At 36.6% G+C, this 14,399-nt stretch overlaps 2 protein-coding genes and 1 long non-coding RNA gene across 3 annotated transcripts; 1 reads left to right on the top strand and 2 right to left on the bottom strand.

Annotated features, from left to right (window-relative positions):
- The first annotated feature begins 831 nt into the window (after window positions 1-831).
- On the top strand, window positions 832-4,096 carry LOC136284467 (uncharacterized). Its single transcript, XR_010719209.1, has 3 exons — window positions 832-990; window positions 1,351-1,431; window positions 3,075-4,096. It is a non-coding gene; the product is annotated as an uncharacterized lncRNA (long non-coding RNA).
- A 1,933-nt stretch (window positions 4,097-6,029) lies between these two features.
- Window positions 6,030-7,864, bottom strand: LOC136276792 (fibrinogen C domain-containing protein 1-B-like). The gene is made up of 3 exons (XM_066173950.1): window positions 7,564-7,864; window positions 6,653-6,802; window positions 6,030-6,562 (listed from the first exon to the last, which is right to left on the bottom strand). Exons 1-3 carry the CDS (start codon window positions 7,862-7,864, stop codon window positions 6,030-6,032), a joined length of 984 nt encoding a protein of 327 aa, XP_066030047.1.
- Window positions 7,865-11,523: 3,659 nt separating this feature from the next.
- On the bottom strand, window positions 11,524-13,361 carry LOC136284126 (uncharacterized). The gene is made up of 3 exons (XM_066173951.1): window positions 13,061-13,361; window positions 12,145-12,294; window positions 11,524-12,056 (listed from the first exon to the last, which is right to left on the bottom strand). Exons 1-3 carry the CDS (start codon window positions 13,359-13,361, stop codon window positions 11,524-11,526), a joined length of 984 nt encoding a protein of 327 aa, XP_066030048.1.
- Between the last annotated feature and the right edge of the window lie 1,038 nt (window positions 13,362-14,399).

The following is a 14,399-nucleotide window of genomic DNA, read 5'->3' on the forward strand; positions in this document are numbered from 1 at the left end:
TTTAAAAACACTCGACAAAACTTTTTTCAAACAATATGTATATTGAAGATTTTAGATATATGAACATTCACATATTTGCACTGCGGTGGAAAGATGAAATTAAGAGATCCTCGCAGCTAGGAACACTACTGAAACGAGTAGTTGTAAATAGGACCTGACCGCTGCACCGGTATCGCAGAGGTCATGGGTTCAAATCCCGTACGGGCCTGAATTTTTTCGGGCCTATTTACAACTACTCGTTTCAGTAGTGTTCCTAGCTGCGAGGATCTCTTAATTTCATCTTTCTACCGCAGTGGAAATATGTGAATTTTCATATATCTAAAATCTTCATTCACTTGGATGTTTATTTGGACCCAATTCATTGACCAGCTCCCAGTTGGCTTGTTAGCTCAATTGGTAAAGCGCTGCACCGGTATTGCAGAGGTCATGGGTTCAAATCCCGTACGGGCCTGAATTTTTTCAGGTCCTATTTACAACTACTCGTTTCAGTAGTGTTCCTAGCTGCGAGGATCTCTTAATTTCAATATGTATATTAATAAACGATGAAGAATATATAAGCTATTATTAACTTTTATTTACTGAAGTGGAGGTAAATAATACCACTTTCAGTGAACAAAGGTGAATATCTGTCTTGTGTGTACTACATAGAAACCAAAAAGATAAGCTTATATCTGTCAATATAACAAATAATGGTCAGAAATCAAATAGTTGACGCGCGATTTTGTCTCTTCGGCAATTCTGGGGTAATAGATCTCTCAGGTTAATTAAGGCCTGGGTCAATAATGATTTTCGCCTCCAGTGCCCCCCCGGCCCCCCCCCCCCAGCAAGGTTCGCGGAATTCGCGTGGACTGCGCGAGTAACCATAGTTACTTGGAATCAAGATCGCGTAGTTCGTGAACGGCATCCGCCATTTTGAAGTGACAGCTTTGCATTGGTTTTTCCCATCTTCGCTGGTGAATCCGACAATCTAGAGGAAGACATTAAAAGAAGGTAATAACATTTTCTTTTCCTATCTTCATTTCCTCAAAAAATGGCATGATATCGCTATATTAAAGCCAAAGAGAACCCTTTTGAACCTACGAAGACTACAAACACCGCTCTCAACATGTTCATTGATTTCACTGCAAATACAATGCAACATAAATTTATAATATAGCGCTCATTTCTAGAGCTCAATAGCGTTTTACAATGTTTGTAACTTTTGCATAGAAAAAAGTACTATGTTTTGTAGCAAATGCATAGAAAAAAGTTTCATTGTGAATATACCATTCAATTTTGAAATTAAATTTAGCTTGATAAATCCTCTATCACATCAGGATGTGTAAACTTATGGTGTTTATCAAAATTTAGGCTTTTGAATGCTTTGGAAACAATTTCTCCAAGAAGCAGATGAATTTACTGACCAACGTAATCCCCCAAAGCAGTTGTTAGGTAAGTTTAATTGCTGACATGTAAGATGCAGATTGTCTTGTCATAAATTGTTCCTTGAAAACTAAGAGAAAAAAGCTGTACTAATGTGTGTTAGTTTATTCCGAGCTCCCTTACTGAATTGCTATAAATATATAATAATAATTTTAATTACTCACACAGAAAACCAGCCAGCCCTTGCAGATTCCAAAGGGAATCTACTTGATTAAAATCAGTTTTATTTACTGTTATCCCTATTTATTTTCTTGAAGAGGTCCTTCCAGTTACTCCACACAACTAATTTATTACAAGCATGTTAATGGTGTTATTTATGAGGCAATTTTTTTGGTTTTTAAATCATGTTAAATCAGTTTTAATTATAGTCAACAGTTTGGTTTTTAAGTTTTGACCGGTAATAATTGCAATAATCATTGTCAATGATGGACTTGTAATTGATATATGTGTCTATTTGATCCCTATTTATTTTCTTGAAGAGGTCCTTCCAGTTATTCCACACAACTAATTTATAACAAGCATGTTAATGGTGTTATTTATGAGGCATTTTTTTGGTTTTTAAATTATGTTATATCAGTTTTAATTATAGTCAACCGTTTGGTTTTTAAGTTTTGACTGGTAATAATTGCAACAATCATTGTCAATGATGGATTTGTAACTGATATATGTGTCTATTTGAATGTAAATATTCTACCCACTACACCAGTGGAGTATCTTTTAATTCAAATGCATCACAAAAGTTCTGATACATGCATATGATTCTGACCATAGCCTTCTCTGTTTGTTGATAAGACATGATTAATTATCAGTGCTTACTGTTGCCCCAAGTGGGGCACTGTTTTTTTTTGTGACAAGAGCAAACACAAACTGGTATAAGATGTGTCATCTTCTCAGCCCTACTCATAAATGATGTGCCATCTTAAGAGCAGGATAGGTTGCCCTTGTTACAAAGTCAGAAAGGAAAATTTTAAAATTGTATTTCTTGCTTTTTTTGTTGCTCTTCCAAGTCAATATTCCTGTTAGAAGGCTATGGTGGCCTAACTGGTTAAAACTCTGGTTTATAATTTTAAGTTTGATCTGCCAGTTGCTTGCCTAAATTCAATCTCATAGATCAATAATTGGCAGGAATTGGGAAATAAATAAGTACATGTGTGTTATCTAGCAGCAATGTAAAATTATAGACATGTGTATGACCTATGAAGTAATTTGTACCTGATGGACCCTAGAGCACCTTATCTGTGCATTATTAAAAATGTCCCTTTAACATTCAATCACAATTCATAAAGCAGAAGTACAAAATTAGTTTAGACTAAGGGCACACATAAACTTGCTAAAGACATGCACATACATTGTAATTTTAACCTTGCAAAGCCCAATAAAAAGACTCCTGCCGTGACATGGCTAGGGTCACTTTACCTGATTAGAGTGTTTCATTAAGATTTTGAGGTGATGGGAAATGTACAAGGAAGCAGACAAAATATGTTTTGATTCTGATTTATGTCAGTCACAACATGCAGGAAAAATTATGTTCCCAGCCAGTCAATTTGCCCAGTGTCAGGCCCGTGAAACCCCTGCTTAAGCTTAAAGTATTCAGTGAGATATTATGGAAGCCAGTGTTGCCATAATGCCTGTTGTTGTTGGTCTTCTTACAGGGCTGGCATCCAAACATTCTTGAGCCATGGAAACCAAAAGTGGAATGTTTTGCTTAACACCTACTTTAAACAGAATTTTACCAAGGGAAAAAATATCACTGGCTTTGCTACAGGGAGAACCATTAACAACCTCAGGAGCAATATGAGGATAACAGATGCTGTACTTCTTTGCAGGAGGAAAGGAGCTGTCACATGTTTTTCCAAAATCGATGATGTAGCCATGTTTGTTACTCACAAAAACATTATTAGCCTTCAAATCACAGTGAAGAAAGCCTTTTGTGTGAATATGTATAAGGGCTTCTGTCAAATCATGTGAAATAATCAACCAGTCATTTGTTATGAGTGAGCTTTGCACATTCTGCATTGTTGCACTGTTTTTCTGACAAGACAATAGTTTAATTTGCTTATTGTTACAGATGTATTGTCTTCCCCTTTAAACTCCATTATTAAGGAAATGGGCTGCTTTTGAAGCTGCACACCTATTATGGTTGGGATATTTTTAGGTGCGAGTGCCTGCATAATGTGAGCCTCCTTCATTATCTCTGTGGTGTCCTGCATCAGAGACTGTTTTTCCACAACCTTTATATCAAATCGTGTGTACTGTCTCAGAAGGCATCGACCATAAAATTCCTTCTCCCAGTATTATATTCTCTCCATTGGTTGGAAGAAGTTCAGTATGATTGATTAAGTTTACAGTGGAATATTTGGTACTTGCGTTCCTTTTAAAAAACTGGAAAATGAAGGCAAATATATTATAGAGAGTGTGCTTATTTTAAATAAATGCTAGATTGCAACAAAGTAAAGGTGAAGATTGTTGATCTCATTGTTTGGCATGCAAATTACGGCAAAGTAACTAGAAACATTACTCCTCCTCCAGATGGACAAGACATTAGCATTGGTTTTTTTTTTTTCTTGGCGTGCTCTCCCTCGACGCTGCCTTTTTTTTCAATTGCGTCTTTCTTTTTTTGGAGCTGAAGTTCCTTCACTTTTGTTTGTGCTTGAGCAAAGCTTATTTTAAATATTTTCTCAAAGTGGCCATTCACTTTGGAATAAATGTGTTTTACAGCAGTTTTAATGGCTTTTTGCGTTGGTTTCACTTTACTTTGTGTCTTCACCCCACTTTCAATAAGGGCCTCTTTTAAAAGTTTTCGGGTTTTGAGAGTTTCTGCACTAGGGAAAAAATTATGGATGGCATAATAGTGCACTTGACAACCTCCACAATTTGACAGTGTGCTGTTTCTTCTGCGCTGTTTTAAGAGCTTTCCACTTTACCATTGAAAACGTGTCTTGGTACTGGGCCCTGGCTTTTGAGTTCATCTTTCGGAAAGAGCTGCAAATTGCTTTGGATTTCTTGACGTAGGTGGAACGTTCGACCGCAAAGACTTCCTGACTGTCACCCTCGAACGCTGCAAGATAGTTCTTCCACTTTTCAATAGGGTTAGTTTCAACCGAAGCACTTCCAACCTTACGAAAGCTCTCCTTTACAGCAACTCTTGCAAACCACAATTAAAAATGACAGACATTTTCGTTTCACACGAATACACTTAGCTCGTTATCGAGTAGTACCATTGTTAGGGAACAAAATCTTGAAGAGTTTCAAGGAATCAGTGTGCGTATCTCGCGATAAATTTCAATTTTTACGCCAAAATTGTAATTCAGTCTCGTCATATGATACTACTTGGGATAAAATTACAAACGTTCTTTATTCTTACCGCCCAAATTTGCAATTGTGTTTTATTAGAACTGTCAAAGGCGATCTAACCCTGGATTTACAGAGATGCAATCGACCTCAGAAAACGAGAAAAAGAAATAAATATCATCAAAAGTATACAAAGTTTGCCTGTATTACTTCTGAGATTGCTCCAACTAGTATTTGGTGGTGTATCAGCCGTTAAATTATTGCTTCTGAACACTCGCGTGTCAAAATGGCGGACACTAAGTTGAATTACGTGACTGTGAGTTTTCAAAATTCCCACCTCTTAAACAGTTTTAATTTGTCTTTTTTTCCAAATAAATAGGAACCTGTGGGATTACTTTCGTTGATAGCGGTTGGAACCAGGTAAAGGCTAAGATGTTTTCGGGCGAAAACCATGATAGAGCAAGCAGCTTCGCAGAGACAAAACTTGATTTAATCTGCCTAGCACCTCTCTCTTTTTTTTGGCAGCCATTCCAAGTGGGAAAACAATGAAAAACGTCTCAAATATTCATAGCGATAACTGCATTTTGATTTGCCTTGTGTTTAGTGGTGGGAATTTGCTCAAGAAAGCAACCGACGAATTTGGCGCCTAAATTAACTGTTTTTGGCAGTTGAGAGTATCATATCACGCTGCCACAATTCAGTCCGAGAGAGATGGTAGTGATACACATTTCTGCCAAGTATGAGAAGAATCCCTCGCAAAATAGCTAAGTTATTCTCAATTTTGTGAAAATATGGGTTAAAGACAGGGTGACCCAGGCCTTAATTAACCTGAGCTTCTGAACCAGCATACAGGGGCACCCGAAAACCACTATTCACCTGTGCGGTATATAATAATAAAAATCACACTAAGACTAATATCCATACTTATACTAACTTACAAATTAAGTGTTAAAATGTCAGATTTTATGTACACTTAAATAACTGGCACCCTAAACACTAGACATTGACCAGGCTAGAGCGAAATTGTTACATAATAGTTCAAGACTTTACAGAAAACGAAAGTAGGTTCCATGTGAAGGGAATCATGTATACAAAGGATGTGCACGTGAGAAGACCGTATAAGGTGGCTGAGCCACATATAAGCCATATCCAACGAGATAATGTTTTTGGTTGACTTACAAGATCAAATTTGAAATCCTTCGACTGTCAGGCATGTGGCCAGAGAGTGGTGAATATACATTTGAATTTTTATTTGACTTTTTCTCTTTTTCGCTTCTTCTTTGTCCTAGTACAAAGTTATTCCAAGAATGTGTATTTCAACGGACATAAACTTTCCAAAAGTCTCCAGTAGACAGGTTGTTGCCAGTATTATCATCACACTTCCAGCCGCCACCAGTAGGAATTACCCAGTGATACTGGCCGCTCACAAATGCTGCGTGGTTGTACAGACGATTCTCTCCAACACTATGCTTGACATGTCCCCACTTACCATGATATGCCCATGTCGCACAATTCTGAGCCAGTCTTGAGTTATCACCATCCATACGGACGAAGGAGTCGCACGAGTCTGGCATCTTATCTCTTTCACCGCTGAAAAATCGCACCACTTCTGCACCTTTTATGTTCAGAGTCGTTCTGACGTGGAATCTTGTTCCTTTTTTTTTGCCGCAGTGAAATCTTATTTGGGTAAAGTTAATGTACGCTCTTAGTTGGTTCATGGCGCTTTTGGTTATAGCCATTTTGCCGTTTGCGTAGTTACGCATACCTTGAAACGTTTGTTCAGCTGTGCCATTCCACCTTGAAGATTGGGGGCTTGGCGAAATAACGTTCAACACCATCATCCAGCCTCCTATCGATAAAAAAAAAAGCCTTGTTATATAAACCACAAAGAAAAAAACCCAACATTTGGAAACAAAAAACAAAAATCAGACTGAGGTACCTCCATCAGTTGTCATGTCACAAAAAGCCTTGAAGGAGTTCCCAGTGCCTTGTGGGTCGACCCAGTATTCTCCATTCCCAGTGGAATCTCCACTCTGAATGACATGTTGACAGGACTTTGCAGCTTTGAAGGGAACTGACCCGAGAAGAGCTGCAACCAAAAATATGCAAACAAATCATCATACTTTGCATGAGTAATCAACATATCATACAATTGTAAACAACACAATTAACATTTATATAAATGAAAATACTTGTTACAACCTATTGATCTACATCATAATTTGCAGTTAAAGACAAGTTTCAATAATATCATACCTAAAGGGTGTTTTTAATAGAGCAGTTGTTATGCCGTTTGGCTCTAAAAAATGGGTCTATTTCACGAATGAAAGTTAGATTTTAGCAACTATAACGGTGGAAATCTAATTTTTGACGGAATGACACAGACTAATTACCTAATCCTGAGAACTTAGAAGTGGACTCGTTACGTAACCAATTCCCCTGAAATTATATCTTCCAATTTCTTCATTTGTTCGAGTAACAAGGAATAAAAGTTTGCTGGCCAACAAAAGTTTCCTTGATAACACTATGGCAGATCCATGAAAAAAATGTAACTATATACTTTTTAATAAACACGGACCGATAAAAAAACCAAAGTGTTTTGAGGATATTCTCACCTCGATTTAGGTTATCAGCAAAGATGAACCCTGCATTTTGTTTCAGACTGGCTGGGCAGGAAATCTTAGTTTCTTTTTAATACTCTTTGACGAAATGACGTAGTTTTTTTGCGTTTCTTGAGACCTTGTAACTAATTGGACTCATTACGTAACCAATTCCCTTGACGTTATGTCTTCCAATTTCTTCGGTTGTCGAAATAACCAGGAAAAAAATTTGTTCTTAAGATATTCTCACCTCGATCTGGGTTATCAGCATAGATAAACCCTTCATTCTGCTTCAGACTGGCTGGGCAGGAAGTCTTAGTTTCTTTGTTAAACTGGCAAGTTTTGTCACTCAGCCTGAAGTTAAGGCTTTTGCACGCAGGCTGTGAATTGCAGGCAATATAACACGAAACCAACCGATCCACAGTGAATGATTTGAAAACGTGATGAAGGAGAACTAAGCCATGTTCAGATCGTTGCGTCAACTTACATTGCTGAGCAAATACCTTCACCGAATACGATGCCAAAATGAACCAGAACGAGAAAACATCCATCTGGTATCGCCAGTAACTGTTTGTGCCACAGAGATCTCAAACCAACTAGCTATGGGGGAATTAGTATTCTTTTTCTTTGACAATGTCGTGCAATCATGCAATTTTAAACAGTTATACAACGCATGGTACTAATATTGACGGTAAGACCCTTTGACACTTTGCATTCTTTTGTGACCTGAAAACCAAAATAGAAAAAAACAATAACCAAGAGGAAAGAAAATCAAAACCTTTTAAAAGAATAGATAGCGTATGTTTTATTGAGGTCTCAGGTCAACTTTGACAGTTCGTAAGGGTCAGCTTCAAAAACCTTACTTTTGTAGCAGCCCAGAGAAAACGGGAGCAAAAATACACAAATGTTGTTTGGAAAGGGAGGCACGTGACCTCAGTTAGAGTAACATAACCCACAGGGAGTTTTATTTTGATGTTAGAGCCATCACCAGATCACAAGGTTCTCGAGTACGAACTCATACTGGGCATATCGACATTTAGGGTTTTTTTCTTTTTTCAATTGACTTCCTCTTTCCATAAAATCAAAATATAAAGCACCTGTTACCCTCAACAAGTTTTAATAAATTTTAGCAAATCCATGAACTATTATCTAACGATTGTCTAGCAGGTTTATAAATGTTTTCAACCCAGAAAAAACGCGAGCAAAAATACACAATACACCTCCAGGGAGGCACGCGATATCTATATATATATACACATATATATATATATATATATATATATATATATATATATATATATATATAAATACCTAACCACTCTGAATGATAAGTTGACAAGAATTTTTAAATGAAAAAATTAACACTTTTTTCTCGGATAATGTCGTGCAATCATGCAAATTTAAACATTCATATAACACATAGTACTAATATTGACCGTAAGACCCTTTGAAACTTTTCATTGTTTTGTGACTTGAAATCCAAAATACATAAAAAAAAAAAGAGAAAAAACCAGGAGAAAAAAAATGAAAACCTTTTAAGAATAGAAAGGGTATGCATCTTGAGGTCTCAGGTCAACTTTGACACAAACCTTACTTTTGTAACAAGTCTTTAAATATATAATGTAACGGCTATCTAGCAGGTTTAAATATGATTGTAAACCAGAAAAAAAAACGAGCGAAAATACACAATTGCTATTTCGAAAGGGAGGCACATGACCTAGAGTTAGAGTAACATCTCCCACAGGGATTTTTCATTTTGATGTGATAAACATCACCAGATCATAGGCTTCTCGACTGGGACCTTATTTGCTTGTACGGGGCATATCGGCAATTAAGTTTTTTTTTCTTTTTCGTAATAGATTCCTTGCTCCATAAAATTAAAATATAAAACACCAGCTACTCTCAACTAGTTTGAATCAATTTTTCGGTGCAAACTCCGTCAAAAAATTGATAAGGATAGCTTTATTTAATGTCTCAAAACATGAGAGTAGACGCTTAGTCTCCCGAGCCAAAGGCTTGTTGTAAAAACGCTCGACAAAACCTAAATTTAAACAGTGCGCACATTGATTAACAATAGAGAACATGTAAGCTATAATTAACAATTATTCGCCGAAGTGGAGATACATGTAAATATCTACCACTTTCACTGACACTAAGGTGAATTCATGTTTGTATATACTACACAGAAACCAAAAAGAGTAGTTTATTCTTATCAATACACAAAAAAATAATCAAAAATTAAATTGTTGACGCCCGATATTGTCTGTTCGGCTGCTCGGAGAGAGCAACTTTTGCTAATCAATTCTGAGCCAGAGCATAAGGGTGCGTGACAAGCACTATTCACCTGTGCGGTATATAGTAATGAAAATAACACTATCCATACTTATGCTAACTTACAAATTAAGAATAAAAATTTCAGATTATGTACAGTTAAATAACTGGCACCCTCCACACTTGACATTGACCAGGCTGAAGCAAAATTGTTACATAATAGCTCAAGACTTCTAGGAAAACAAAAGAAGGTTTTATGTGAGGGGAATCATGTATACAAAGGAGGTGCACGTGAGAAGACCATGTAAGGTGGCTGAACCACGTATAAGCCAGCTAAAAGGAGATTGTCTTTATTTGACTTAGATGTGAAACTACTGTCAAATTTAAAATCGTTCGACTGTAAGGCATATGGCCATAGGGCAGTTTATATGCTGTTGAACTTTTATTTGAAAACATCCATCAAGTATCGTCAGCACCTGCAGTCGTGAGCGTGTTCGTGCCCCAGAGATCTCAAAACCAACTGGCTTCAGGGAAATTAGTATTTTTTCTTTGGTAATGGCGTGCAATTAAGCAATTTTAAACTGTCATACAACGCATAATACTAATATTGACCGTAACACCCTTTGACACTTTTGTGACCTAAAATCCAAAATAAAAATAACAAAGGAAAAGAAAATGAAAACCTTTTAAAACTAGATGGCGCATGTATCTTGAGGTCTCAGTCCAACTTTGACATTTCGTAAGGGTCAGCTTCGAAAGCTTTATTTTTATAGCAAGTCTACAAATTTATCAAGTAACGACTATGTAACAGGGTTAAATATGTTTTTAGACCAGTAAGGAAAGAAAACAAAAGAACACAATTGTTATTTCAAAAGGGAGGAGCGCAACAGTTAGAGTAACATATCCCACAGGGATTTTTCACTTTGATGTCATAAACATCACAAGTTTATCAGGCTCCCGACTAGCATCTTATTTACTTGTAGGGCATATCGACTATAGAGTTTTTTTCTTTCCTTTATATACTTTCATTCCTCTTTCTATAAAATTAAAATACTAAACACCTGCTACTCTCAATCAGTTTGAATGAATTTTTGATACAGACTCTGTGAAAATATGGATAAGGATAACTTTATTTAATGTCTAAAATATGGGAGTGAATGCCTAGTCTTCCAAGCAAAAGGCTTGTTTTAAAAACACTCGACAAAACTTTTTCAAACAATATGTATATTAATAAACGATGAAGAATATATAAGCTATATACAACTTTTATTTACTGAAGTGGAGGTAAATAATACCTCTTTCACTGAACAAAGGCGATTATCTGTCTTGTGTACTACAATGAAACCAAAAAGATAAGTTTATTTCTGTCAATATAACAAATAATGGTCAGAAATGAAATAGTTGACGCGCGATTTTGTCTCTTCGGCAATTCTGAGATAATAGGTCTTGCTAATCACTTCTGAACCAGCATACAGGGGCACCCGAAAACCACTATTCACCTGTGCGGTATATAGTAATAAAAATCACACTAAGACTAATATCCATACTTATACTAACTTACAAATTAAGAGTTAAAATGTCAGATTTTATGTACACTTAAATAACTGGCACCCTAAACACTAGACATTGACCAGGCTAGAACGAAATTGTTGCATAATAGTTCAAGACTTTACAGAAAACGAAAGTAGGTTCAATGTGAGGGGAATCATGTATACAAAGGAGGTGCACGTGAGAAGACCGTATAAGGTGGCTGAGCCACGTATAAGCCATATCCAACGAGATAATGTTTTTGGTTGACTTACAAGATCAAATTTGAAATCATTCGACTGTCAGGCATGTGGCCAGAGAGTGGTTAATATACATTTGAATTTTTATTTGACTTTTTCGCTTTTTCGCTTATTCTTTGTCCTAATACAAAGTAATTGCAAGAATGTGTATTTCAACGGACATAAACTTTCCAAAAGTCTCCAATAGACAGGTTGTTCCTGATATTATCATCGCACTTCCAGTTGCCACCAGTAGAAATTATCCAATGATACTTGCTGCCCACAAATGCTGCGTAGTTGTACAGACGATTCTCTCCAACATTATGCTTGACATGTCCCCACTTACCACGATATGCCCATGTCAAACAATTCTGAGCTAGTCTCGAGTTGTCATCATCCATACGGACGAAGGAGTCACACGAGTCCGGCATCTCATCTCTTTCACCGCTGAAATATCGTACCACTTCTGTACCTTTGTTGTTCAGAGTCGTTCGGACGTGGAATGTTGTTCCTTTTTCTTTGCTGCAGTGAAATCTTATTTGGGTAAAGTTTATGTAAGCTCTTAGTTGTTTCATAGCGCTTTTGGTTATAGCCATTTTGCCGTTTCCGTAGTTACGTATACCTTGAAACGTTTGTTCAGCTGTGCCATTCCACCTTGAAGATTGGGGGCTTGGCCAAATAACGTTCAACACCATCATCCAGCCTCCTATCGATAAAAAAAAGCCTGGTTATATAAACCACAAAGAAAAAAACCCAACATTTGAAAACAAAAAACAAAAAAAAGACTGAGGTACCTCCATCAGTTGTCATGTCACAAAAAGCCTTGAAGAAGTTCCCAGTGCCTTGTGGGTCGACCCAGTATTCTCCATTCCCAGTGGAATCTCCACTCTGAATGACATGTTGACAGGACTTTGCAGCTCTGAAGGAAACTGACCCGAGAAGAGCTGCAACCAAAAATATGCAAACAAATCATCATACTTTACATGAGTAATCAACATATCATACAATTGTAAACAACACAATTAATATTTATATAAATGAAAATACTTGTTACAACCTATTGATCTACATCATAATTTGCAGTTAAAGACAAGTTTCAATAATACCATAACTAAAGGGTGTTTTTAATAGGGCAGTTTTTATGCCGTTTGTCTCTTAAAAGTGGGTCTATTTCACGACTGAAAGTTAGATTTTAGCAACTATAACAGTGGAAGTCTAATTTTTGACGGAATGACACAGACTAATTACGTAATCTTGAGAACTTAGAACTAAGTGGACTCGTTACGTAACCAATTTCCCTGAAATTATATCTTCCAATTTCTTCATTTGTTCGAGTAACAAGGAATAAAAGTTTGCTGGCCAACAAAAATTTCCTTGATAACACTATGGCAGATCCATGAAAAAAATGTAACCATATACTTTTTGATAAACACGCACCGATAAAAAAAACCAAAGTGTTTTAAGGATATTCTCACCTCGATTTGGGTTATCGGCAAAGATAAACCCTGCATTTTGTTTCAGACTGGCTGGGCAGGAAATCTTAGTTTCTTTTTAATACTCTTTGACGGAATGACGTAGACTTTTTGCATTTCTTGAGACCTTGTAACTAATTGGACTCATTACGTAACCAATTCCCTTGACGCTACGTCTTCCAATTTCTTCGGTTGTCGAAATAACCAGGAAAAAAATTTATTCTTAAGATATTCTCACCTCGATCTGGGTTATCAGCATAGATAAACCCTTCATTCTGCTTCAGACTGGCTGGGCAGGAAGTCTTAGTTTCTTTGTTAAACTGGCAAGTTTTGTCACTCAGCCTGAAGTTAAGGCTTTGGCACGCAGGCTGTGAATTGCAGGCAATATAACACGAAACCAACCGATCCACAGTGAATGATTTGAAAACGTGATGAAGGAGAACTAAGCCATGTTCAGATCGTTGCGTCAATTTACATTGCTGAGCAAATGCCTTCACCGAATATGATGCCAAAATGAACCAGAACGAGAAAACATCCATCTGGTATCGCCAGTAACTGTTTGTGCCACAGAGATCTCGAACCAACTAGCTATGGTGGAATTAGCATTCTTTTTCTTTGATAATGTCGTGCAATCATGCAATTTTAAACAGTTATACAACGCATGGTACTAATATTGACGGTAAGACCCTTTGACACTTCGCATTCTTTTGTGACCTGAAAACCAAAACAGAAAAAAATAACCAAGAGAAAAGAAAATCAAAACCTTTTAAAAGAATAGATAGCGTATGTTTTATTGAGGTCTCAGGTCAACTTTGACAGTTCGTAAGGGTCAGCTTCAAAAACCTTCCTTTTGTAGCAGCCCAGAGAGAACGGGAGCAAAAATACACAAATGTTGTTTGGAAAGGGAGGCACGTGACCTCAGTTAGAGTAATATAACCCACAGGGAGTTTTCCTTTGATGTCATAGCCATCACCAGATCATAAGGTTCTCGAGTTAGATCTCGTTTGCTTATACAGGGCATATCGACAGTTAGGTTTTTTTCTTCTTTTTTCTATTGACTTCCTCTTCAAAATCAAAATATAAAGCACCTGCTACCCTCAACAAGTTTTAATAAATTTTAGGAAATCTATAAACTATTATCTAACGATTGTCTAGCAGGTTTATAAATGTTTTCAACCCAGAAAAAACGCGAGCAAAAATACACAATACACCTCCAGGGAGGCACGCGATATATGTCAATATAAATATATATATATATATATATATATATAAATATTACGAGAGGAAAAAAAGGGACGTAACTACATTTCCCGACAAGCCTGTTTCGTGAATCGCTTCACTCTTCAGGGGTTTAATGAATTAAACAGGCTTGTCGGGAAATGTAGTTACGTCCCTTTTTTTCCTCTCGTAATATTTATCCTGCTCTGCTTCAACGTATTGAGCACTGTTCCACGCGAAAATCGACTTGCAGACTTCCTATATATATATATATATATATATATATATATATATATATATATATATATAGATACCTCACCACTCTGAATGATAAGTTGACAAGAATTTTTAAACAAAAA

Source organism: Pocillopora verrucosa, chromosome 11 (assembly GCF_036669915.1).
Source record: "Pocillopora verrucosa isolate sample1 chromosome 11, ASM3666991v2, whole genome shotgun sequence".
In the NCBI taxonomy this organism is placed as follows: Eukaryota; Metazoa; Cnidaria; class Anthozoa; order Scleractinia; family Pocilloporidae; genus Pocillopora; species Pocillopora verrucosa.